The 27620-nt window shown below is 37.2% G+C and overlaps 1 protein-coding gene across 1 annotated transcript in view; it reads right to left on the bottom strand.

Moving 5' to 3' along the window:
• The window catches only part of LOC127672475 (cytochrome P450 3A13-like), a 93244-nt gene that overhangs the window by 33452 nt on the left and 32172 nt on the right, over nucleotides 1-27620 (bottom strand). Inside the window, exons 5-7 of the mRNA XM_052167621.1 lie at nucleotides 3607-3720; nucleotides 3222-3310; nucleotides 2438-2586 (exon numbers count right to left, since the gene is read on the bottom strand). Coding sequence (XP_052023581.1) covers nucleotides 2438-2586; nucleotides 3222-3310; nucleotides 3607-3720 — 352 coding nt within the window. The remainder of the gene's footprint in view (nucleotides 1-2437; nucleotides 2587-3221; nucleotides 3311-3606; nucleotides 3721-27620) is intronic.

The raw sequence follows: 27620 nt of genomic DNA, 5'->3' as shown, positions 1-27620 counted from the left end.
TGATCCATTTGGAGTTGAGCTCAGTACAAGGAGACAAGGATGGATCAATTCGCATTCTTCTGCATGCTGACCTCCAGTTGAACCAGCACCATTTGTTGAAAAGGCTATCTTTTTTCCATTGGATGTTTTCAGCCCCTTTGTCGAGGATCAAGTGGCCGTAGGTGTGTGGGTTCATTTCTGGATCTTCAATCCTGTTCCATTGATCTGCCTGCCTGTCACTGTACCAATACCATGCAGTTTTTAACACTATTTCTCTGTAGTATTGCTTGAGGTCAGGGATACTGATTCCCCCAGAATTTCTTTTGTTGCTGAGAATAGTTTTAGCTATCCTGGGTTTTTTGTTATTCCAGATGAATTTGATAATTGCTCTTTCTAACTCTGTGAAGAATTGAGTTGGGATTTTGATGGGTATTGCATTGAATCTGTAGATTGCTTTTGGCAAAATGGCCATTTTAACTATATTGATCCTGCCAATCCATGAGCATGGGAGGTTTTCCCATTTTTTGAGGTATTCTTCCATTTCCTTCTTCAGGGTCTTGAAGTTCTTATCATACAGATCTTTCACATGTTTGGTAAAAGTCACCCCAAGATACTTTATACTGTTTGTGGCTATTGTGAAGGGGGTCATTTCCCTAATTTCTTTCTCAGCCTGCTTCTCCTTTGAGTATAGGAAGGCCACTGATTTGGTTGAGTTGATTTTATAACCTGCCACTTTGCTGAAGTTGTTTAACAGCTGTAGGAGTTCTCTAATGGAGTTTTTTGGGTCACTTAGGTAGACTATCATGTCGTCTACAAATAATGATAGTTTGACTTCTTCCTTTCCAATTTGAATCCCTTTGACCTACTTATGTTGTCGAATTGCCCGAGCTAGTACCTCGAGTACAATATTGAAAAGATAAGGAGAAAGGGGGCAGCCTTGTCTAGTCCCTGATTTTAGTGGGATTGCTTCAAGTTTCTCTCCATTTAGTTTGATGCTGGCTACCAGTTTGCTGTATATTGCTTTAATGATGTTTAGATATGGGCCTTGAATTACTGTTCTTTCCAAGACTTTAAGCAAGAAAGGATGCTGAATTTTGTCAAATGCTTTTTCAGCATCCAATGAAATTACCATGTGGTTTTTTTTCTTTGAGTTTGTTTGTGTAGTAGATTGCATTGATGGATTTCCCTATATTGAACCAACCCTGCATCCCTGGGATAAAGCCTACTTGATCATGGTGGATGATCGTTTTGATGTGTTCTTGGATTCAGTTGGCAAGAATTTTATTGAGTATTTTTGCATCGATGTTCATAAGGGAGATTGGTCTGAAGTTTTCTTTCTTTGTTGGATCTTTGTGTGGTTTTGGTATCCGTGTAATCGTGGCTTCGTAGAAGGAATTGGGTAGTGTTCCTTCTGTTTCTATTTTGTGGAATAGTTTGAAGAGTATTGGTGTTAGGTCTTCTTTGAAGGTCTGATAGAATTCTGAACTGAAACCATCTGGTCCTGTGCCTTTTTTTTGGTTGGAAGGGTTTCTATGACCCCTTCTATTTCTTTAGGAGTTATGGGACTGTTTAGATTATCTATTTGGTCCTGATTTAATTTTGGTATTTGGTATCTGTCTAGGAAATTGTCCATTTCCTCCAGATTCTCCAGTTGTGTTGAGTATAGGCTTTTGTAGTAGGATCTGATGATATTTGTACATGTAACAATATGCGAACTTAATTTCATAAAGCAATTTCTAGATATAGTGTCACAGAATAACCTCTGCCACAAAATAGTTACTTCTATACATACTCTTAAAATTAATATACTATCCAGAACAAAATTTCCAAACATTGAATGTAAATGATATTTATTTAGGTTTCTTTCAAGTTATAGTGAAATGATTAATATATGTAAATATAAAAATATTTTTTATTTATTGAAAAGAGAAGTAAAAACACTTTATGATAAAATTAAAGATTTACATGGAAAATTCTGTATTTTACCAGAAATATTTTCCATGTAAATGTTCAAGCTTATATGAAATTGCTTATAATTCCACCTTCAATCATCTTAGAATTATCTTTATGCCTATCATTTTATCAGTATAATTTCCATAATCTATAATTTTAACATGTTTTTCTATATATTCCTTCAACTTTATCGGAAATATTTTTCATGTAAATCTTCAAGTTTATGAGAAAATATAAAAATATAAATCATGACATTAATGGCTCAATGACAGAAGTCACATGGCCATAAAATAAAATTAACCCAAAACATGAACCTAAGTAGCAGTGATGGATAACCACATGTAATATGAAAGTATAAAGGGGGCAATGGAAACAGATTATACAGTAGTGAAAATCAGAAGGTGGGAGAATTAATTGTGTATGGATATGCTGTGAAGAATTTTGTACATTGTATGCTAGTTCCAATAAGAGTAAGATCTTGATAGTTGAAAAATAAACTACATACCCGTAGAGAAGACTAATGGATTGGAAATGTCACGTGTAAAAAGCTTCCTGACATTATTCAAAAAAGGATCCTGAGGATTGTTAAGGGAATCCACCTTTACTCCAAATGAAGTGTTTATGATCACATCCAAGCTGTAGGGACCAAAAATGCTGCAAAGAAAGACAAGGGGTTTAATAGGTGGGCAACATAGCTCCTGAATTTGTCTGCAGTTCAGGACAATTTGTCTGCAGGAGCAAATTGTCTGCAGTAAAATTAGTACAGCCTAAGTTTACTACTGTGGAATCTTCAAAATTCAAAGTGATTTTGCCCCCCACATAATTTCCAGAAATCATCCCTCTTCAGTTTAATTAAATAGATATAGAAGAGATTTGGGGTTTTTTGGCATTTTTCTAAGACCCTCAGCAAAACATGAATTTTAGATTGTCCAAAGTTATAGCCTGTAAAATTCATGCCATAATAATGATTTTTGATGATCCTCAAACATTCTCCCACAGTTCTTAATTTTAACAGCTGTAGCTTACCTCACTTTTCATCTTTCTTTCTAAAGTATATAATTTGTCTTCTAAAATAAGAGACAGAAACAGCTAATCTAATTTTGTTTTATGTATGCAAGAGGGAGATTCTCCCAAGTTTATCTGGGAAGTGTTTCTTAATACAAGGTTCATTATAGGATACATCTTACTGCTTCCCTTTTCTGTGTCTAGAATAATTTGGAGTTCTTAAAAAGTAGGGGAGGTCTCCAGAAGTGACAGAGCCCACAGCCAATACATGCATCATTACTTACTCTCTCATGGCAATAGACTTGCCTTTCTCTACTTCTATGCTCATATTTTTCACCAGCAAATCTCCATAATGCTGGATGATGGGGAACATCTAAATACAAAATGCAATATACTATATTGGTAATTGTCAACATCTGAGTTTCCCAAATAAGAGTTTTGAAATTATGAAAAGAGTTACATTTTTACAGAGGTGTAATATGAACCTCCCCTGAGTCAAATAAACAACAAAAAAGGGAAAAGGGAAAACAATATCAATAACACAAATCAAAAGCGACTATTTTAGCAATGTTGTGCACAAAAGAACATGTCTTTGAAGAATATATTACTTCTCCCTCTTCTCAGACAGAGTTGACCTTATCTGTAACAAAACATCCTTTATTTTCTTACCTCCTTCAGTTTTCCACTGGTGAAAGTTGGAGAAACCAATAACCGAATTCTTTTCCATTCGTCATTCTCACTTCTAAAGAGACCCTTTTTCATAAATCCAGCAGGACCAAGAGGCTATAATACCAAGAAAAATATATTTTTGCTTTCATTATCTTGGCTATCTTGGCAGTTGTAAAATATTTATAAAATAGACAATATTCCTTAACATTTTTAATAATTCTCTTCTAGTTGGCATAGTTTTTGCAAGTCTCTCAATAAAGTTCCTCAAACTGGGACTGGACCAGTGGCTTAGTGGTTAAGAGTACTTGCTCATCTTTCAGAGGATCCTGGTTCAATACTTAGCACACTCGTTTGGTGGTTCACAACTATCAGTAATTCCAAGTCTTGGTATCTGAGGCTCTCTTATGGTCTTTGTGACCATTTGCACAAATGTCATGCATATACATATACTTAAGCACACACATGTGATGAATGAATTAAATATGTAAAATACCTCAAAGTACAAGAAGTATATGTAGGGGTATCTGATACTGTATTAACCTGCCCTATTATAATCTTCACATCAGTATAATTTACTCATAAGTAAAACAGAAAAAGGAGGGAGGTGATTGGAGAAGGGATGGAGAGAAGAAGGTTTATGGGACATATGGGGGGGGGGGGGGATCCGGGAAAGGGGAAATCATTTGGAATGTAAACAAAGAATATAGAAAATAAAAATATTTTTAAAAAAAACTTCCTTTTAAAGTGAATAGACTGGAAGGAGATTGAAATATAGTTTTCAAGTCAGTATAGAAAAAATGGTTTCTTAGGGTTCTATTGTTATTTGTGTGATACAGAACATGGGTAAAAGCAACGTGGTTTGAGAGGCTTTATTTAAGCTTACACTTTCAGATCACATTCCATCAATGAGAGAATTCAAGGCAGGAAATCAAGGCAATAATGGAAGTCAGGAACTGAAGCAGAATCTCTGCATAAATGTCACTTACTGGATTACTCACCTGCTTTTATATACAACCCAGGACTAACTGCCCAAGGATTGTGGCAACCATAGTGAGTTTTATTGTCAGTCAGTAATTAAGAAAATGCACCAACGTCTATGTAGAAATGAGCTGATAGAGGCATTTTTTCAATTGAGGATTCTTCCTAACTATGTCTAGGTTTATGTCATGGTGCCAAAAAACAACCAGCATTGTAAAAGCAACTCTCCAGTGTAAATGTGACTTTTATTTACCATATGTAATGATAATCTTGGAGATTTACTACTGAATGAGCTCACCATTTCTATCTCTATCTGAACTCAGGTCTGGCTGTTTCAACTCATTTGCTTTGGCTCAAGCTCCTATGCAAGCTTACTGATTCAAATGGGCTTTTCTCAGCTTCTCACTGAATTGCTCTGGTTGGCTTCAAACTAACTTTGGAAATTTGTTGTAATTTTCTGTCTATTTTTTATTCTCCGGATTAAAATGCCTCTGCTCATCTTCACTCCTTGAACTGTACAAACTGATTGGAACTCATGAACAAACTCAATTGAACCCAATTGAACTTCACTAACTGAACTGTGCTCTGTAGTGTGAATTATTTAAAAAAAAATATAAATCCCACACTACTGCCAGCAAGGCACTGGCAGATAGCTGGCCTGGCCTCTTCTCATCTCTGCAGTCTCTCTGCTCACATTTCCAGCCATCTGCCCTGTGTGGCTATCAGTCATAAATACCTATAACCTTGTAAAATCAAAACTCTAGAGGCTTGGAATTTATCATTTAGATTTATATTAGTAAATTCTCAACCCACAAAATGCCTGTACAATGAACTCAAAACTCACCTGATACAAACACAAGGTACACATGTAGATTGGGCAAATGCACACTAGTTATTTTTTAATTATCTATCAAAGAAATCTCCAATACTTATGGCTCCCTGCACTTTGTGGTTCTCACTCTGCTTTCTCTCCTATAGATTCCATCTTGTTTCCTCCTCTCCATCTCTTCTGTCTCTCTGTACCTGTCTCTAAAATTCTCAGCCTGCTTTTCTTTTCCACCTCCTAAGCACAGGCTCTTGCCTTATATTTTGCCTACTTTCACATGTGCATAGACAGAAATCTATATTCCCCCTTTTTGTCTAACTAAAGTCCCTTTCTATCAGATACAAGTTGAGTACAATGAACATTGTTTTGTTATTTACACTTAACACACAGTCTACCTTTTTGTCAATAAAAAAACCAATCTGTCATCTATCTTAACATGAAAAGGCTTTTAATTTTATATCTGTTATGTCTCAGTTTAGTTTGTAGAGTATCTGAAAACAATCTTCATATATATATTATAATATATATATATATATATATATATATATATATATATATATATATATATATTCTCAATATTAAATAGCCTGGGTTGGCTATGAGACTATAAAAAGTTCTTAATCCTTCCAGAAATCTAAGAACAATCAATATTTAGTGAAAATATAGGCAGTCTAACATAGCTTCCAGAACTGAGACAAATTAGAGAGACAATTGTCTATCTAAACAACCCCAGTATGTCAGGAAGATGGATCATCATTCTTTAACCTTCTGGCCTAGGATCATCTGACAGACCTTTGTAATGTAGAATTTTGAAGGACTAATAATTCTTTCTTTGCAGAGATTATCAGTCGTCTATTCTACATAATGTGTACTTTTCCTGGACAGTATTTTTTCTGTAGATGAAATAGGCATTCTCCTTCCCGTGCGAACATAACCACAATATACAACCCCATTCGGAGTTAGAGATATTCAGCTGTTTCTTTGAATCCATAAATGGGGAACTGTTAGGAGTTGATATATCTCAACAATAAATGGATAAATAACATCAAACTTCACAGTCTGTGAATTTCTGATCGTTTTTAAAACCATCTATTTTTGTAAAGTAATCTGGGCTGTTGTTCATTATCTGCTCTCAGCTATTTCTAAGTAAAATATATTGTAAGCACCTTAGCAATTAACTCAGAGCCAAGAATTGGTCTTGTCTTTAACTCAAAGGCTTAATCATCTCAGATCAGTTCATAATAACAGTTATAGAAGATCTGAGTCTAAGCCTTGTATTGTTAAATGTGTTGCATAGGCACAATGCCTATATGAGAGTAAGAATATTTATCCCAATTTTATATCAATAAGAGATGTATATCAATATAAACCTTAAATTTGATCAAAATAAATTCTGAACAAAAAAAAGAAATTATGACTTTAATTTTGTAACTATTATAAACATTTCTACCAATTGAGATTATAGCTATGTAATCAATTTTACCTATTTACTCCCTGTTCAAATTATCATTTCTAAATTCCTCAATTAGACAACTTAGAATAACCACTTCCATTCCCCAAGCCCAGGGAGCTGGGGTGATGTCTCTTCATATATTCTTCCCGCTGAATATGGGCACTGAGATATCTTTGAAGGCTGGAATGGTAGTCCCTGATGATTTCTGTGTCCCGATTGGATCCAGTTGAAAGCCCTGAGATCAGGAGTTCCAGTAGGACAATTCAGCATGTCTGACAATGAGACTCAACAAAGCTGTATATTCTCTAATATACAAATCTCAATACAAAATTTTACTATCATCAAGATATCTGTGTGGAATTTATTAGTCTGTGTATGGTGTTGAGACTATTTCACAGATTTAGAGCAACCATCTTGCCTCTTATCACAGGAGATCTCAGAGCCCACTATCTTTGTTTCAAGGTTCCTGTGCTTGAGTCATCAAATAACCCAATGCTGCACTGATCACCAAGAGTAAATTCCTAAGTCATAGGCTAAGAATAATACAGTTCTAGTAGATTCTAGTGTCCCACATTGGTTTGAAACCTGTAGTGTGAAATATTAAAAAAAAAAAAAACCAATACATGCTACTGTCAGCAAGACACTGGCAGACATCCTGGCCTATTCTCAGTCCAACTAACAGCCTTAACCCTAATGCTAACGCTAACCCCAATCCTAACCCTAACCCTAAGGCTAACCCTAAGCCTAACCCTAACCCTAACCATGACCATAACCATAACTGAAAATAACTTACAGATTAAGGTGCTAGTTACTGCACTAAACAAATTGTGTTGCCTTTTGATTTTAAACTAAGATTTTGTGATGATTTCCTTCAGGTAGCAACTCACCTGTGTTCTAGAGAACAGACTGGCCCATTCACTGGTGCATTTCCAGTGGTAGTATGGATTGCTGTTTTAATATTTCCCACTACAGCCCTTCACTACTGATTCAATATTCTCTGCTTTAAGAGAATATCGTTCCTGTCTGTTCTCATGAGAATTCAGTGTATCCTATCTCTGACTCATTCTGTCAATTCTTTCTCTATTCATCACATTCTCTTTCCATCAAAGAGAGGTCAATTTCAAACATGACTGTTTTCTTCTACAAACTAACATCATCTATACTTTAGGAGAATAAAGTTGTGTACTAAGGGCAAGTCTGTATTCCAGCAAGATGTTATAGTTGTACTATACAGATATGTCACACATATTTAGAATGTCTTTGAATGTGAGCCCTTGCTAGTGCAGCCATTTTCTGAATTAAAATTCCTCTAAAATCACAATGATACACATAAGACATGATATTGCCAAACTTTTCCAAAGATAAGTTTTGTACTTACCAGTGTATAGAACATGAGCTATTTTAAAAGGAAGCAATGATCTTATAATTATTAAATTATCAGAATGCTGAAGGACTAGATAATATTAGTCTAAACATTAGGTGAATATTATGGAAATATATTTCCTTGACTATTTATATTAAAAAATAAGCAAAAGAGAATTATAAGTTTATTTTCCCAATGGAAATTTTCTTCCATAATATGCACCTGCTATTGATTTTAACCTGGAATATACAAATATTTCCTGATGATATAAATACATGTTAATATTAAGAGGGAAAGAGGGAATCTTCCCTGCTGTCTGTGCCCTCTGGGGCAAGTCAAGCTGTCCCGTGTTTTATCAATTTGGTTACAAGGCGCCTTCATTCTAATTGAATTCTTGAAACTCTTAATTTCGTTATTTCTGTCCTGACCCAGAAATTATTGTGTATAGAATTGTTCAATTTCCAGAAGAATGTTGGCTTCCTGGTGTTTATATTGTTGGAATCCAGCTTACTCTGTGGTAGTCTCATAAAATAAAAGACATTATTTCAATTTTTTAATATCTGTTGTAGTTTTCTCTATGACTGACTATATGGTAAATTTTGGAGGAGGATCCATAATGTGCTAAGAAAAAGGTATATTCTTTTGTGTTTGGGTGAAGTATTCTATAGATGTGTGTTAGGAACATTTGATTCATAATGTTCATTAGTTTCATTATTTCTTTGTTTAGTTTTTTTCTGGATGTCCTGTCAGTTTGTGAGTGTGGGGTATTTAAGTATTCCACTATTAATTGGTGGGGTTTGGTCTACTATTTAAGCTATATTTCATTGAGAAATGTGGATGCCCTTGTGGTTTTGGCATAGATATTCAGAATAGAGATATCATCTTGGTAGTATTTTTCTTTTTTGTGTATGAGGTGTCCTTCTCTGTCTCTTTTGATTCATTTTGGTTGAAAGTCTATTTTGTTAGAGGAATTTCTAATTTTATTAGAATAAATATTTAATTTATTTATTAATATATAGTAATATATCAATTATTAGATAAGTCAAGCTTGCCTCTTCGGTCCATTTGCTTGAAAAACTTTTTGTCCAGCCCTTTACTCTGAGGTAGTATCTGTCCTTACTGCTGAAGTGTGTTTCTTTCAAGAAGCAGAGTAATAGATCCTGTTTTTAATCCATTCTGTTAGCCTGTGCCTTTTAATGTGGAACTGAATCTATTGCTACTGAGAGCTATTACTGACCTGTGATTGCTATTTCATGTTATGTTGTTGTTGGTGGTGGTGTTGGTAGTGGTGGTGGTGGTGGTGGTGGTGGTTGTGGTGTTGGTGTTGGTAGTGTTGGTGGTGATGGTGGTAATGATGGTGGTGGTAGTATGTTTTTGTATTTATGTGTGTGTGTCTACGTGTGTATTTATGTTTGTGTATGTGCTTTCCTTCATTTTTGGTCATATGGAAGTACTTATTTCCTTAATTTTCTTAGATGTAATTATTTTTCTTGTGTTGGAGTTTTCCTTCAATCATTTTCCATAGGGTTTGGTTTATGTATAGATAATGTTTGAATTTAGATCTGCTTTGAAATATCTCGTTTTCTCCATCTCTGGTGATTGAGCTTGTTCGTAACAGTAGTCTCTGAGTTGGTACATGTGGTAAATTAGAGATTGCAAGGTATATGACCAGGTCCTTATAGCCTTTCTTGTCTCTGTTATGAAGTTAGGTGCAATTCTGACTCTCTTAGAAACCATTTGTGAGTTACTTGGCCATTTCCCTTACCACTTTTAATGCTTGTTCTTTGTTCCATAGGTTTTGTGTTTTGATTATTATGTGCTAGGAGGATTTTCCTTTCTGATCCTGTTTAATTGGTGTTAAACACTTCTTGTGTGTTTATAGGCATTTCTTCTTTAGATTGGGAATATTATCTTCTTTGATTATGTTGACAATACTTTTTGGGCGGCTTGGAGGTGGTACTCTCCACCTTCTTCTATTTCTATTATTCTTAGGATAGGCCTTTTCATGATATCTCAGATTTCCTGGATGTTTTGTGACAAGAATTTTTTAGTTTTAACATTTTATTTGATTGATGCTTCATTTTCTCTTATTGTATCTTCTACACCCAGGATTCTCTCTTTTATATCCTGTATTCTCTTGGTGATGTTCTTCCTGTTATCATTCCTAGGTTTTCCATCTCCAGGATTTTCTCAGTTTGTGTTTTCTTTATTGCTTGCATTTATACTTTCAGAACTTACACAGTCTTATTTATTTTCTTTACCTGTTAAATTGTATTTTCTTGTAGCCTTTAATGGGTTCATTTTATTTCTCTCTGAAGACATCTATTTTGTTTGGTTTGTATTTCCTATATTTCTTTAAGGCTTTTATTCATTTCCTCTTTAAATGCTTCTATCATCTTTATAATATTGGGTTTAAGTCATTTTATGTGTTTTGGTTGCTAAGATATCCAAGGCTTGTTGTAGTCGGGTAACTGTACATTGGAGATGTCATATTACCCTGGGTACTGCTGATCATGTCCTTTCATTGCTCTTTAGCTATCTGGATGGTTTTGGTCCCTAGATGTTCTTGTTTTAGTAGGTATAGGGAGGGAGTGACCCTCGATGGTTCTGGTGTTGAATACCTCTAATGGGTATTCTTTGACTGTATGTTTCTTGACCTGCAGTTTTGTACAATTCAGGAAGCTCATGACTAGTGACAGTGCGTGGAGTGTTGGCAGGAAAATGTAGGTCTCCCTGGCATAGTAGGCTACTCCAGGCATCTTTGCTTGGTCAGAGGTCTTCGAGAGCAGGGACGATACCTGGATGAAGGGAATCTAACCTGTGTGATTCAGAAGTCTGATGAAGGTGGAGGAGAGGTAGTAGTAGAATGAAGGTTCCCTTGGGATGGCAGGTTGATTAAGGCAGCTTGTCTTGACCCAGATTTCAGAGCAGGCAGAAAAGATGGTATGGCAAGTCAAGTTAATCTGTATAGTTCAGGGGTCTCTAGTCTGTTGGAGATTTAGGAAGGCGGTGGGAGAATGGAGGTCCCTCTGGGTTGGTGGCCTTCTCAGGGCATCTTGGTTTGGCTCAGACATCTCCGAGAACAGGAAATATGGGTGGAGGGAGGGGTGCTTAACCATATACTTCAGTAATCTTATGAATTTCGAGGAGAGTTGACAAGAGAATGGATGTCCCCCTAGGATATTAGGCCAATCAGTATAGTATTAATAATTAATTAATTAATTAATTAATTAATTCCAGTGCGGGTTTGCTACAAACCTCAGTGATTTGTGTTCCTGAATGAAGGACAAACACACAGCCTTTATATTTTAATATCTTCCATGCAGCACAAGAGCTGAGCCGCTCCTTAGCCTCCATGCGACTAGAGTCTGCCCCCTTCAGAGAATTCCAAGGTACTACTTATTAAATTTTATGTTCTGTGTTGCCTTCTCTTGACACAGTTGAGCAGCCCTCTGTGCTGCATACTTCATGCTCCTTTGCATGCTGTGCCTCTTTGTTATGCACTCTTCCAAGGCATAGAGGCTGGGTCTAGAACAGCAATTTTAATACTACCGATGGTGTCCCAGCCATCAGACAAGAGCTCAATTTTAAAAATTAATTGGAAATCCCTGGATGTAAAACACATACTGTTCTTTCAAGATTAGAAGGGGTAATGGGAGAATTGGTTTAGCAGCCAAGCAAAATGCATGGGTTTACAACTAGAATAGGAGATTTTGCTTGTTTGGCAGGTATGATTATAGGGTTTGTGGCTTAAGGCTATATCACATCCAGGCTGGCCTAGTGAAATGTGTGGTGAGCTAGTTATTCAACTGTATACTTTCTCAGATACTGGGCTATTTTGGAACATTTAGGTCAGGATGCTGAGAACTGGCATCCACAGGATGGAAGACCGCAGAGGACAAGCCTAAAGAAGATAGGAATGGAGGAATTTATGGAAATCTAACAGGTCAGTTCTTTGCAAGCAACCAGATTTTTTTCTTTTTTTAATTGAATATCATCTTCATTTATATTGCCATTGGTAAAACCTTTCCAGATTTCCTCCCTCCCCAAAGAACACCAACCCCTCCCGCCAACCCCTGTCTCCATGTATATATCCCTCTACCTGATCTGCTCCCACCTCCCCCCTTGATTTTCCTTCTGTGGGAACTCTATTGAGCCTTTATCTGACCAAGTACCACCCCTCATACTGAAGTTGGTTATTAATCAAACTAACTCATAAAAAGACAGATGTCTTTTACCTGCACTAAATAGGAGCAAAAATTCATCCATAACCAATCTGTGCATCTTGTACAATCTGTACGAATATCTCTATAATATAAAAAACTTGAATGTAAGATTCTGATATTGCAGAATGAAACACCAAGGTGTAGAACTTATAAGATTTACCCTTGGGAATGCTAAATGACCTGCAGTAACAGCTCCCTGCCTTACCTGGTGCTATTTCTGGAGGCTTACTCCCAAAACAGCTTCAGGAATTCCTGTTGATTCCTGATGAACTCAGTTCATCCAGTCTTTCAGGTCTTCAGTTAAGGCCCAAATATTCTAAGCATACTGAGACTGGATGACAAATTCCTAAGTTAGATTTCTTAAGTCTAACTACTTTTTGTAATTTTCTTACTTCTCCCAACCCCTTAAAAATTATCGCCCCAATGCAGCAAGAAGTTCTAGAGAGTTTCCTTGCTGAACTCGTGGGTTTGGGTGTCTGAGTATGGTTATTTTATAAATTAAAGGTAAGATATCATTTTAAAGGATAATTTAGAAAAGTTCATGATTTTGGACAGGGGGAAAATAAATAGGCAGCTTAGTTGCAAGGATTTCTATCTTCCTTTCCTCTTTTCTATCCTTTCTTAGGTAAAGATAGGGGGTTAAAAAAGGAATAGAATAATAACATAAGAAACTAGGAGAGGTGGGGCGCTGCCATCTTTGCTCCTGTGACTGTGTAGAGAGACAGACAGGTACGCAGGGTTCACCTAAGTAGAAGATCACTTGGGAAATGCACAGCCAGAGTTCTACCTGCACCCAGGAGCTCAGCAATACAATAGCCTTTTAGGGAGGCGGTAAGATGGAGTCCCACTTTGAGAGGTGAGGTGCCACCATCTTTGCTCCTGTGACTCTCTAGAGGTGCAGACAGGTACGCAAGGATCACCATAATAGAAGAATGCTTGGGACAGGGCTCACCAGGGTCCCACCTGTACCCAGGAGCTGGGAAGAACCTCCACAGATGTCTGTGCACCTAGTCTACTAGGGGGTATCTGATCTGATTGAGTCCTGTGATTAGAGGTGAGGCCAACATCTTCTCTCCTGCGACTGAGTGGGCTGTTGCAGCCAGGAATGCAGAGAACACCTGCGTGAAAGATCACTTGGGACTTGGTCTGCCAGGGCCCGACCTGCACCCAGGATCTGGGCAGCCCCACAGCAATCTGTGCCAGGGGAAAGCCAGTCATCCAGGGGTGCTGAAATAGGCTTGCAGGCACACAGGAGGGTCAAACACCAGCCAGTGACAGCAGGACCAAGTAACACCAGAAATAAGATATGGCAAAAGGCAAGTGTAGGAATGTTACTAACAGAAATCACAGTATTATGGCACCATCAGAACCCAGTTCTCCCACAACAGCACATCCTAGATACCCCAACACACCAGAAGAGTAAAATTTGGATTAAAAATTATGATGGAGGCTTCAATAAGGACATAAATTACTCCCTTAAAGAAATACAGGAGAACACAAGTAAACAGGGAGAAGGATTAAAGGAAAAACACAACAAAACAGGTGAAGAAATTGAACAAAGGTACCCAGGATCTAAAGATAGAGGTAGAAACAATAAAATAATCACAAAGGGAAACGACTTGAGTCATAGAAAACCTTGGAAAGAACTCAGGATTCATGGATCCAAGTATCAACAACAAAATACAAGAGATAGAAGAGAGAATCTCAGATGCAGAACACTTCAGAGAAAGCATTGATACAACAGTCAAATATGAAAAATACAAAAATGTCCTGACCCAAAACATCCAGGAAATCCAGGACAAAATGAGAAGACCAACCCTAAGCATTATAGGTGTAGAAGAGGGTGAAGATTTCCAACTTAATAGAGAAACCAAGGTATTTCATTACAAAAAAACTTCTACAGTATCTTTCCACAAATCCAGACCTTCAAAGGATAATGAATGGAAAACACCAACCAAAGGTTGGAAACTACAGACCAGAAAAAAAAAAAAAACCACAAGAAATTAATCTTATTTCAGCAAACCCAAAAGAAGGTAACCATACAAACATAGAAATTACATAAATAGCAGGAAACAACAATCATTATTCTTTAATATCTTTTAAAGTCAATGGACTCAGTTCCCCAATAAAAAGACATAGACTAAGAGACTGGATACACAAACAGGATCCAACATTTTGATGAATACAGGAAACACACCTCAGTGTCAAATACAAACACTACCTCAGAGTAAAAGGCTGGGAAAGAGTTTTCTAAGGAAATGGTCCTAGAAAATAAGCTTAAGTAGCCATTCTGATTTCCAATAAAATAGACTTTCAACCAAAAGTCATCAAAAAAGACACAGAAGGACACTTTATACTCATCAAAGGAAAAATCTAACTGGAAGAAATCTCAATTCTGAACATCTATGGTGCAAATAAAAGGGCACCCTCATTCATAAAAGAAACTTTACTAAAGCATAAAGCACACATCATACCTCACACAATAATTGTGGGTTACTTCAACACCACATTCTCCTCAATGGGCAGATCAGTGAAACACCAACTAAACAGAGACACAGTGAAACTAACAGACCTTTGGACCAAATGGATTTAATAAATATCTATAAAACATTTCATCCTAAATCAAAAGAATATACCTTCTTCTCAGCACCTCATGGTACCATCTCCAAAATTTATCATATAATTGGTCACAAAACAGACCTCAACACGTATAAGATTGAACTAATTCCATGCTTCCTATCAGATCACTATGGAGTAAGGGTGGTCTTCAATAGCAACAAAAACAACAGAAAGCCCACATATACATGGAAGCTGAACAATGCTCTACTCAATGATATCTTGGTCAAGGAAGAAATAAGGAAAGAAATTAAAACCTTTTTAGAATTTAATGAAAATGAAAGCATAACATATCCAAATGTATGGGACCCAATGAATCAGTGGTAAGAACAAAACTAATAGCTCTGAGTGCCTCCAAAAAGAAGTTGGAGAGAGCATACATTAGCAGCCTATCACCAAACCTGAAAGCTTTAGAACAGAAAGAAGCTAACATACCCAAAAGGAATAAAAGGCAGCAAGTCATCAAACTCAGGGCTGAAATCAACCAAATAGAACCAAAAAGAACTATACAAAGAATCAATAAAACCAGCAGCTGGTTCTTTGTGAAAATCAACAAGATAAATAAACCTTTAGCCAGACTAACCAGAGGGCACAGAGACAGTATCAAAATTAACAAAATAAGAAATGAAACGGGAGAAATAACAGCAGAACCTGAGGAAATTTAAAAAATCATCAGATTCTACTACAAAACCCTATACTCAACAAAACTGGAATATCTGGATGAAATGGACAATTTCCTAGACAGATACAAACTATCAAAGTTTAATCAGGATCAGATAGAACATCTAAACGGTCTCATAACTCCTAAAGAAAGAGAAGTGGTCATTGCCAGTCTCCCAACCAAAACACACACACACACACACACACACACACACAGAGAGAGAGAGAGAGAGAGAGAGAGAGAGAGAGAGAGAGAGAGAGAGAGAGAGAGAGAACCAGATTATTTTAGTGCAGAATTCTATCAGCCTTTCAAAGAAGAAATAACACCAATAGTCTTCAAACTATTCCACAAAATGGAAACAGAAGGAAGAGTATCCAACTCATTCTATGAAGCCACAATTTCACTGATACTAAAATCACACAAAGATCCAACAAAGAAAGTGAACTTTAGACCAATTTCCCTTATGAATGTCGATGCAAAAATCGGCAATAAAATTCTTGCCCACTGAATACAAGAATACATTGAAACGATCATTGACCATGATCAAGTTGGATTCATCCCAGGGATGCAGAGATAGTTCAATATACAGAAATCCATCAATGTAATCCACTACATTAAGAAACTCAAAGAAAAAATCATGTAGTCATTTTATTAGATGCTGAAAAAGCATTTGACAAAATTCTGTATCCTTTCATCTTAAAGGTCTTGGAAAGATCAGTAATGCAAGGCCCATATCTAAACATAGTAAAAGCAATATAAAGCAAATCAGTAGCCAGCATCAAACTAATGGAGAGAAACATGAAGCAATCGCACTGAAATTATGTACTAGGCAAGGCTGCACACTCTCTCTATATTTATTCAATATAGTATTTGAAGTGCTATCTAGAGCAATTAGACAACAAAGGAGGTCAAAGGGATACAAATAGGAAAGGAAGAAGTCAAATTAGCACTATTTGCAGATGATGTAATAGTACACTTAAGCGACCCTGCCCCCCCAAAAAAAATCCCTCCACCAGAGAATTCCTACAGCTGTAAACAACTTCAGCAAAGTGGCTGGACATGAAATTAACTCAAGCAAATCATTAGCCATCATATACTCAAAGGATAAGCAGGCTGAGAAGAAATCAGGGAAATGACACCCTTCACAATAGCCACAAACAATAGGGAGCATCTTGGTGTGACTCTAACCAAACAAGTGAAAGATCTGTATGACACGAACTTCAGGCCTTTGAAGAAAGAAATCGAAGAAGACATCAAAAGATGGAAAAATCTTCCATGCTCTTTGATTGACAGGATTAATACAGTAAAAATTACCATCTTACCAAAAGCAATAGACAGATTCAATGCAATCCCCATCAAAATCCCTAACTCAATTCTTCATATAGTTAAAAAGAACAAATCTCACATTCATCTGGAATAACAAAAATCCCAGGATAGCTAAAACTATTCCCAATAGTAAAAGAACTTCTAGGGGAAACAGTATCCTGGAACTCAAGAAGTACTACAGAGAAATAGTCTTAAAAACTGTATGGTATTGGAACAGCGACAGGTAGGTAGATCAATGGAATAGAATTGAAGACCCAACAATGAACCCACACACCTATGGGCACTTGATCTTTGACAAAGGACCTAAAACCATCCTGTGGAAAAAAGGTAGCCTATTTGAAAAATGGTGCTCCTTCAACTGGAGGTAAGCATGAAGAAAAATGCGAATTGATTTATTCTTATCTCCTTGTACTAAGCTCAAGTTCAAGTGGATCAAGGACCTCCACACAAAACCAAACACCGAAACTAATTGAAAGGAAACTAGGGAAGATCCTTGAGCACATGGGCAGAGGGGAAACTTTCCTGAACAGAAAACCAATAGCTTATGCTCTAAGATCAAGAATTGACAAATGGGAGCTCATAAAATTACAAAGTTTCTGTAAGGCAAAGGACACTGTCCAAAGGACAAAACAGGAACCAACAAATTGAGAAAAGATCTTTACCAATTTTACATTCAACAGAGTGTTAATATCCAAGATATACAAATAACTCAAGGAGATAGACTCCAGAGAGCCAAATAACCCTATTAAAATGCTGTACAGAGCAAAAGAAAAAATGCACCTGAGGAATATCGAATGCTGAGAAGCACCTAAAGTAATGTTCAACACCCCTAGTCATCAGGGAAATGTAATAAAAACAACCCTGAGATTTCCCCTCACACCAGTCAGAATGCTTAAGATAAAAAACTCCAGAGAAAACAGTTGCTGGCGAGCATGTGGAGAAAGAGGAGTATTTCTCCACTGCTGGTGGGGTTACAAGGTGGTACAACCAATCTTGAAATCAGTCAGGTGGTTCCTCAGAAAACTGGGCATGATACTATCACAGGACCCTGTTATACCACTCCTGGGCATATACCCAGAGGATTACTCAGCATGTAATAAGGACACATACTCCACTATTTTGATAACAGCCCTATATATAATATTTAGAAGCTGGAAAGAACCCAGATGTCCCTTAACAGCAGAATGGTTACAGAAAATGTGGCATATGTACACTGTGGAATACTACTCAGCTATGAAAAACAATGAATACATAAAATTCTTAGAAAAATGGGTAGAACTGGAGAATGTCATCCTGAGTGAGTTGACCCAATCACAAAAGACACATATGGTATGCACTCACTGATAAACAGATAATAGCTCAGAAGATCAGAATACCCAAGAAACAGGTCACATATCAAATGATGTCCAAGAAGAAAGAAGAAGAGGACCCTGGTCCTGGAAAGGCTCAATGCATCAGTGAAGAGAAATACCAGAACAGGGAAGCAGGAATGGGTTGATTGGGGAACAGGGGGAGGGAAGGCAGCTTATGGGACTTTTGGGGAGGGGGTTTCCAGGAAAGGGGAAATCACTTGAAGAGTAAATAAAGAATATATCTAATAAAAAATTTTAAAAGGAAATTAGATATAAGGGGATGGATTACTCTATTTACTCTTAAAACATTTTATAGCAATAATCTTACATTGGTAAAAATGTATATTTTGACAGAGAATTGAAATTATATTTTCTTGCATTGATACTGAGTGTTTAAGATTTCCACTGGCACAAATCTTTGTATAGTAATACAAAATTAATTTTGTTACTCTTAGGTAAGTATTTTACTTTTGCAACTTGATAAATTTACAAGACTTAGACCCAGTCTTTCCAATAGCTGCTATTACAAACTCTTTAGGAAGACTAAGTAATTCAAGTTAAAGATTAGACAGTAAACTCAAAGTAATAATAGATACTGATTTAATTGCATTAAAGTATTTTCATGATTATTTGAATAGTAAACAGGTAAAATTAATCAATTTTAAACAACTCAGTTATACTATATATAGATATATAGATAGTTGGTCTTCAAATACATCAGAGATCCACAGAATATGTCACTTAAAATCATTTCATTATTAATATATCTTCTAACTACAAGACATTTCTGCTTCTGACTGTACCCCCATAACACTTCAAAAGAGATTTTGAGCATCAGTACCTCCAATTGGAGTCCCTTCAATTGTGGCAAGATAGTCACTGGTTAAGAAATAACTTAATTTTATCTGCACACAAAATACTGTCCATGAGGGACAAATGGATGCAGGATAGTTGACAGCATCCAACTGACAGGGTATTCTTGTCCTTCATAATTCCTCTTTCACTTACAGTCTGTCATATTGTTCTGGGCCAGAAAGCTGAAGACAGATGCTCCAACATTATAAAGAGCATTGTAGGCTGTCCAGGAAGTCATTTGTCTCAACAACCTGAATAAGATTTGGAAGTTATGTCCTTGTGCTTCAGACATATTAAGGTAATATTTAATTCCATCTAAGATCTCTGAGGACGTTAAGGATAATTTATAGTCTCATAATTGAGCTTACGTTGTCTAGCATGGAGGAAGATGATTTATATTTGAAAGGATGGCTTTCACATGGTAATGTAAGGCAAAATTCAAACATGATTGAGATACAAAATTGTAAACTCTTTAAGTTAGGATAGATGATAGAATACTAATCAAAATTACCAAATATGATTGACTGGACATTATAAATATATATCTTACCTTATAATTTATATAATTGTTATAGTTATATTGAATATATAACTAAGAGAAAAGAACCTTGGACCAAAAGGGGGAAATACAGCTGCTGTGCTATAAATGCTAACTTTGTTCCTAAAAAACTATTTGCTTGAGAGGGTTTGCACATAGTTTTGGGGATCCTGACCCCAGTTGGTTCTGATTTATAAACAAAGATGTCAGACACAAGTAGTTGGGAAGGACAAATAGAAGTGTGTTTTGGGATTTTCCTGAGCTTAGGGCCAGGAGACATGAGAGATAGACCATCCTCCTATGTGGAGACAAGGAGAAAAACAATGCCTGAGAAGAGTACAGGACAAAGAGTTATAGCAGCTATGTTAAAGATTCAGGAGAGTAAATTCCAGAGGGTTGTCCACCCGAGTCTAAAGCAGGCAAGATAGAAAATAGAATTTAGTAAATAATAACTTGGTATTCTCTATGAATGGTAGATTCTAGCAGCAAGGAGGCTAGAGAACTGCCCAGCTATTGTGCTATGTAAGGCATATTAAAATATAGTGGCTGCATGGGTGTTCTTCATTTGGAAACATAAACCATCAAGTCAGTAGAAAAATCCCCACTGAGATTTATTAACTAAATATTAATACTTTACAATGAAAGACATGCTAAGTGGGTATTTCATAACATTAAATGCCTCCATAAAGAAATTAGAAAGTTTTTCAATCAGCAATTTAATAGTATACCTGGAAACTCCAGAAAAAAAGAAGCAAGCAAACCAAACAGGAAAAGCAGGCAGAAAATAATAAAAATTGGGGCTGAAATCAATCAATTAGAAACAAAGAAAGCAATACAAAGAACCAAGAGAGGGTTCTTTGAGAAAATTGAAGAGATGAATGAATACTTAGCCAAAATTATGGAGAGATAGACAGTATCCAAATAATCAAAATCAGTATTGAAAAGGAAGATATAACAACTGATTTTGAGGAATTTTAAAGAATCATTAGGTCTTACTTTCAAAGCCTGTTTTCAAAAAATTGGAAAATATTAATGAAATTGATCATTTCCTAGACATACACTGCTTACTAAAGATAAATCAAGATCAGATCAATCAATTTGGTGATTTCCCAGAAAACTAGGAATAGTTGTGACTCAAGACTCCAGGGCATATAGATAAAAATTCTTTAATATCCCACAAAGACACCTGTTCAACTATGTTTCATAACAACTTTATTCAAAATAACCAGAAAATGGGAACAATGTATATGTTTCTCAACTGAGTATGGGTAAAGAAAATGTGGTACATCTACACAATAATATACTATTCATCTATTAAATACCAAGACATCATGAATTTTATAAGAAAATGGGTAGAACTTGAGAATATCATCATGAATAAGGTAATACAGTCCCAAATGAACAAGCCTGGTATGTAGTCACTTATAATTCCATATTAGTCCTAAAATGCATGAATCATGCTACATTCCATACACTCAAAGAAACTAAACAAGAAGAAAGGTCCAAGTTAGGAAACTTAAACCTGACTTAGAAGTAGGACTAAATTAGTCATAAGAGGCAGATGTAGAGAGGAATCTGGGAGGGAGGGGTATGTGGGTAGAAATGGGGGATTCATGATCAGGTATGGAGAAAGACTGAAGAGATGGTTAGATGGCCATTAAAATGAATGGAAATATACAAATGACAGGAGTGAGAAGTTGAGGGCATCTACAGGATGGAACAAAGATCTGGGATAAGGGTGGCACCACAGAATCAATGGGGGCGTCTTAGCTGTGACTCACTACATTGGAAATATGGAAACTGAAGAGTTCACCTCCTGTAGCCAGGCAGGAATCCCGGTGAAGCAATAGAGATACCAACCCACCCCCCAAAATTTCAACCCTAAGTTATCCTAACAAGAAAGCATGAGAGATGCAGCAGAGCCTGAAGGAATGGCCTAGTAATAATGAGACCAACCTGAGATCTGTCCTATGGCCAAGCACTATTAATGCACTATTAATTAATTTATGTATTAATGTACTATTAAAGAACTATTAATTAACACTCTTAATGATACTCTGTCAGCCTTGCAGACAGGAGCATGTTGTCCTCTGAGAAACTCTACCCAGCAGCTGACTCAGACACATAGAGATTACCTACAGCCAAATAGTGGATAGAGCTTGGGGACTTTTATGGAAGAGTTGGAGGAAGAATTCCCTGCCCAGAAGGGGATAGGAACTCCACAGGAAAATAAACAAAGGCAACTAATCTGGCCCTTCGGGGTTCTCAGAGTCTGAAATACCAACCAAATATCATACATGAGCTGGAACAAGGTCTCCCCATACATACGCAGGAGATGTGCAGTTGTGTGGATCCAAAACAACTGGAATTGGGGCTATTTTAAAACTGTTGCCTATGCATGAGATATGTTCTACAAGATGATCTGTCTCATTTCTCCTCACTGGGTGAGGAAGCATCAAGCCTCCCTGAGACTTAAATGCCAAAGTGGTGGGATGCTCAGGGGTCACCTGCTCAGTGGAGACAGCACAGGTTGGGAGAATGAATGTGTGAGGAGGTGACCAGTACTGAGCAGGATGTAAAGTGAATAGGTAAAAAAAAAATTGGAAATTATTCATTTACATGATTAACAGCTCCATCAAATAATACCTTAATCTAACAGCAGGCTTTGTTGAGAAACACTGAGATTTTCCCATTAAGAAATGATTTTAAACTGTCTATGCTCACATTTTACCATACCTTATTCTGGTATCTATTGCATTGAGAAAAAAAACTAGAGGCAGCCTGCACAGGTGAGACCAACCCTACAGATTGGAGGATCCAGCTGGGGGCCTCTGGGAAGAGCCTTCTGGTTTCCATCTTCAGATTGGGAACACCCTCGGCCACAGCTCGCCAATTCCAAGCAGTGTAGGAAGCCAGCTATATACCCAGAAGCCAGGGAGGAGGAGACAGCCAGCACAACCTACATTCAGAGCTGATCAGGGCCACAGTATTATATACCCAAATACTACTACAAGAGAGTGTGTCTCAGCTGACATCTTTCCTTCTGTGACTGTGCAACAGATTGGTAGGCAGGGTTCACCAGAGTAGAGGACTCCACCTGCACCCAGTAATCAGGCAGCACCACAGCAATTTGTGCCAGAGGAAAGCAGCTTAACCAGGGTTGCTGAGATAGGCCTTCAGGCACACAGGAAGGGCAAGATCCAGCCAGTGACAGCAGGCCCAACTAACACCAGAAATAACCAGATGGCAAAAGGCAAACGTGGTAACGGTGCTAACAAAAATCAAGACAATATGGCACCATTCGAGCCCAATTCTCCCACAACAGCAAGTCCTGGCTCCACAAACACACCAGGAAAGCAAGAGTTGGATTTAAAATCACAGCTCATGATGCTGATGGAGGGCTTAATGGAAGCCTTCAAGAAGGACATAAATAACTCCCTTTAAGAAATACAGGAGAGGAGGAGTCAGTATGCTCTGGTGCATCCAGTGGGACCCGGCCGGAGCCTTCAGGTGTCTGCTTTGGGGACTGAACAGCCTGGGCCACAGCACTTGGTCTCCAGGAAGTGCGGGAGGTAAGCTGTGCACCAGAGGCCACCTGGGAAGAGGCAGCTTGCACTGGTGACTCCAGCATTGACAAGACCAACTAACACCAGTGAGAACTAGATGGCAAAAGGCAAACGCAAGAATGTCACTAACAGAAATCAAGGCAATATGGCAACATCTGAACCCAATTCTCCTTTAACAGCATGTCCTGGATACCCCATCACACCAGTAAAACAAGATTTGGATTTAAAATCACTGGTCATGATGCTGGTTCAGGAACACATGAAGGACATACTTAAAGAAATTCAGGAGAAAATGGATAAAAAGGTAGAAGCCCTTGCAAGGGAAACACAAAAATCATTGAAAGAAATTCGGGAGAATACAAAAGCCAATAAGGAGGAAATGAAAAATCACTTAAAGAAATAGAGGAGAACTTTGGTCAACAGGCTGAGGTCATGAAAGAGGAAACACAAAAACCTCTTAAAGAATTACAAGAAAGCACAAAAAAGCAAGTGAAGGAGCTAAGCAAAACCACCCAGGATCTAAAATCAGAAGTAGAAACAAATAAGAAAACTCAAAGGGAGACAACTTTGGAGATAGAAAGCCTTGGGAAGAAATCAGGGGACATAGATGCAAATATCAACAACAGAATACAAGAGATAGAAGAAAGAATCTCAGATGCTCAAGATACCAGAGAAACAATGAACTCAACAGTTAAAGAAAAATGCAAAAGGCAAAAAGCTTGTAACTCAAAATATCCAGGAAATCCGGGAAACAATGAAAAGACCAAACCTAAGGATTATAGGCATAGATGAGAGTAAAGATTTACAACTTAAAGGGCCAGCAAATATCTTCAATAAAATTATGGAAGAAAACTTCCCTAACTTAAAGAGAGAGATGCCCATGAATATACAAGAAGCCTACAGAACTCCAAACAGACTGGACAAGAACAGAAATACCTCCCGTCACATAATAATCAAAACACCAAATGTACTAAACAAAGAAAGAATATTAAAGGCAGTAAGAGAAAAAGGCCAAGTAACATATAAAGGAAGACCTATCAGAATCACAGCAGACTTTTCACCTGAGACTATGAAGGCTAGAAGATCCAGGGAAGATCTCATGCAGACTCTAAGAGAACACAAATGCCAGCCAAAACTACTATATCCAGGAAAACTCTCAATCACCACAGATGAAGAAACAAAGATATTCCATAACAAAACCAAGTTTACCCAATATCTGTCCACAAACCCAGCCCTACAAAGGATAATAGGAGGAAAACACCAATACAAGGAGGGAAAATTCACCCTGGAAAAAGCAAGATAGTACCCTTTCATCAAACCCAAAAGAAGTTAAGCAATCAAATTTAAAAAATAACATCAAAAATGACAGGAAGTAACAATCACTATTCATTAATATCTCTTGACATCAATGGACTCAATGCCCCAATAAAAAGACATAGACTAACCGACTGGATACGTAAACAGGACCCTACATTTTGCTGCATACAGGAAACACACCTCAGGGTCAAAGTCAAACACTACCCTAGAGTAAATAGCTGGAAGACAATTTTACAAGCAAATGGTCTCAGGAAACAAGCTGGAATAGCCATTTTACCATCAGATAAAATGGACTTTCAAGCCAAAGTCAACAAAAGAGACTCTGAGGGACACTTCTTGCTGATCAAAGGAAAAATACAACAAGAAAAACTTTCAATCCTGAACATCTATGCTCCAAATGCAAGGGCATCATCATTCATGAAAGAAACTTTATTAAAGCTCAAAGCACACATTGCACCTAACACAATAATTGTCGGTGACTTCAACACTGCACTTTCCTCAATGGACCGATCAGGAAAACAGAAACTAAACAGGCACACAATGAAACTAATTGAAGCTTTGGACCAATTAGATTTAACAGATATATATAGAACATTCTACCCTAAAGCAAAAGAATATACCTTTTTCTCAGCACCTCATGGTACCTTCTCCAAAATCGACCATATAATTGGTTACAAGACAGACCTCAACAAATATAAGAAGATCGAACTAATCCAATGCCTCCGATCAGATCATTATGGAGTAAAAGTGGTCTTCAATAGCAACAAAAACAACAGAAAAGCCACATACACGTGGAAACTGAACAATATTCTACTCAATGATACCTTGGTCAAGGAAGAAATAAAGAAATAAATTAAAGACTTTTTAGAACATAATGAAAACGAAGACAAAACATACCCAAGTCTATGGGACACAGTGAAAGGAGTGCTAAGAGGAAAACTCATAGCCTTGAGTGCCTCCAAAAAGAAAATGGAGAGAGCATACACTAACAGCCTAATGACACACCTGAAAGCTCTGGAACAGAAAGAAGCTGTTTCACCCAGGAGGAGTAGAAGGCAGGAAATCATCAAACTCAGGGCCGAAATCAATCAAGTAGAAACAAAGAGAACCATACAAAGAATCAAGAAAACCAGGAGCTGGTTCTTTGAGAAAATCAACAAGACAGATAAACCCTTAGCCAGACTAACCAAAGGACACAGAGACAGTATCCAGATTAACAAACTTAGAAATGAAAAGGGAGACATAACAACAGAAATTGAGGAAATTCAAAAAATCATTAGATCCTACTACAAAAGCGTATACTCAACACAACTGGAGAATCTGGAGGAAATGGACAGTTTCCTAGACAGATATCTGACACCAAAACTAAATCAGGATCAAATAGATCAACTAAACAGTCCCATAACACTTGAAAACATAAAAAGGGTCATAGAATGTCTCCCAACCAAAAAAAGCACGGGACCAGATGGCTTCAGTGCAGAGTTCTATCAGACCTTCATAGAAGACCTAACACCAATACTCTTCAAACTATTCCACAAAATAGAAACAGAAGGAACTCTACCCAACTCTTTCTATGAAGCCACAATTACGCTGATACCAAAACCACACAAAGATCCAACAAAAGAGAACTTCAGGCCAATTTCTCTTATGAATAGTGACACAAAAATACTTAATAAAATTCTTGCCAACGGAATCCAAGAACACATCAAAATGATCCTCCACCATGATCAAGTAGGCTTCATCCCAGGGATGCAGGGGTGGTTCAATATAAGGAAATCCATCAATGGCATCCACTACATAAACAAACTCAAAGAAAAAAACCATATGATCATCTCATTAGATGCAGAAAATGCATTTGACAAAATCCAGCATCCTTTCATGCTAAAAGTATTGGAAAGAACAGAAATTCAAGGTCCATGCCTAAACATCACTGAAGCAATATACAGCAAACCAGTAGCCAACATCAAATTAAATGGAGAGAAACTTGAAGCAATCCCACTAAAATCAGGGACTAGACAAGGCTGTCCTCTCTCTCCATATCTTTTCAATATAGTACTTGAAGTTCTAGCTAGAGCAATTAGACAACATAAGGAGGTCAAGGGGATAAAAATTGGAAAGGAAGAAGTCAAATTATCACTATTTGCAGATGACATGATAGTCTACTTAAGTGACCCGAAAACCTCCACCAGAGAACTCCTACAGCTGATAAACAATTTCAGCAAAGTGGCTAGTTATAAAATCAACTCAAGCAAATCAGTTGCCTTCCTATAAGCAGGCTGAGAAAGAAGTTAGGGAAATGACACCCTTCAAAATAGCCACAAACAATATAAAGTATTTTGGTGTGACTCTAACCAAACAAGTGAAAGATCTATATGACAAGAACTTCAGGTCTCTGAAGAAGGAAATCGAGGAAGACCTGAGAAAATGGAAAAATCTGCCATGCTCGTGGATTGGCAGGATTAATATAGTTAAAATGGCCATCTTGCCAAAAGCGATCTACAGATTCAATGCAAACCCCATCAAAATCCCAATTCAGTTCTTCACAGAGTTAGAAAAAGCAAATCTCAAATTCATCTGGAATAACAAGAAACCCAGGATAGCTAAAACTATTCTCAACAACAAAAGAAATTCTGAGGGAATCAGTATCCCTGACTTCAAGTAATACTACAGAACAATAGTGTTAAAAACTGCATGGTATTCGCACAGTGACAGACAAGTGGACCAATGGAATAGAATTGAAAATCCAGAAATGAATCCACACACCTATGGTCACTTGATATTCGACAAAGAAGCAAAAAACATCCAGTGGAAAAAAGACAGCCTTTTCATCAAATGGTTCTGATCAATTGGAGGTCAGCATGCAGAAGAATGCAAATTGATCCATTCTTATCTCCATGTACTAAGCTTCACTCCAAGTGGATAAAGGACCTCCATGTA

The sequence above is a fragment of the Apodemus sylvaticus genome, chromosome 22 (genome assembly GCF_947179515.1).
Source record: "Apodemus sylvaticus chromosome 22, mApoSyl1.1, whole genome shotgun sequence".
In the NCBI taxonomy this organism is placed as follows: domain Eukaryota; kingdom Metazoa; phylum Chordata; class Mammalia; order Rodentia; family Muridae; genus Apodemus; species Apodemus sylvaticus.
Note: the sequence above shows the minus strand (reverse complement) of the source record. Positions and strands in the feature narration are given on the sequence as shown.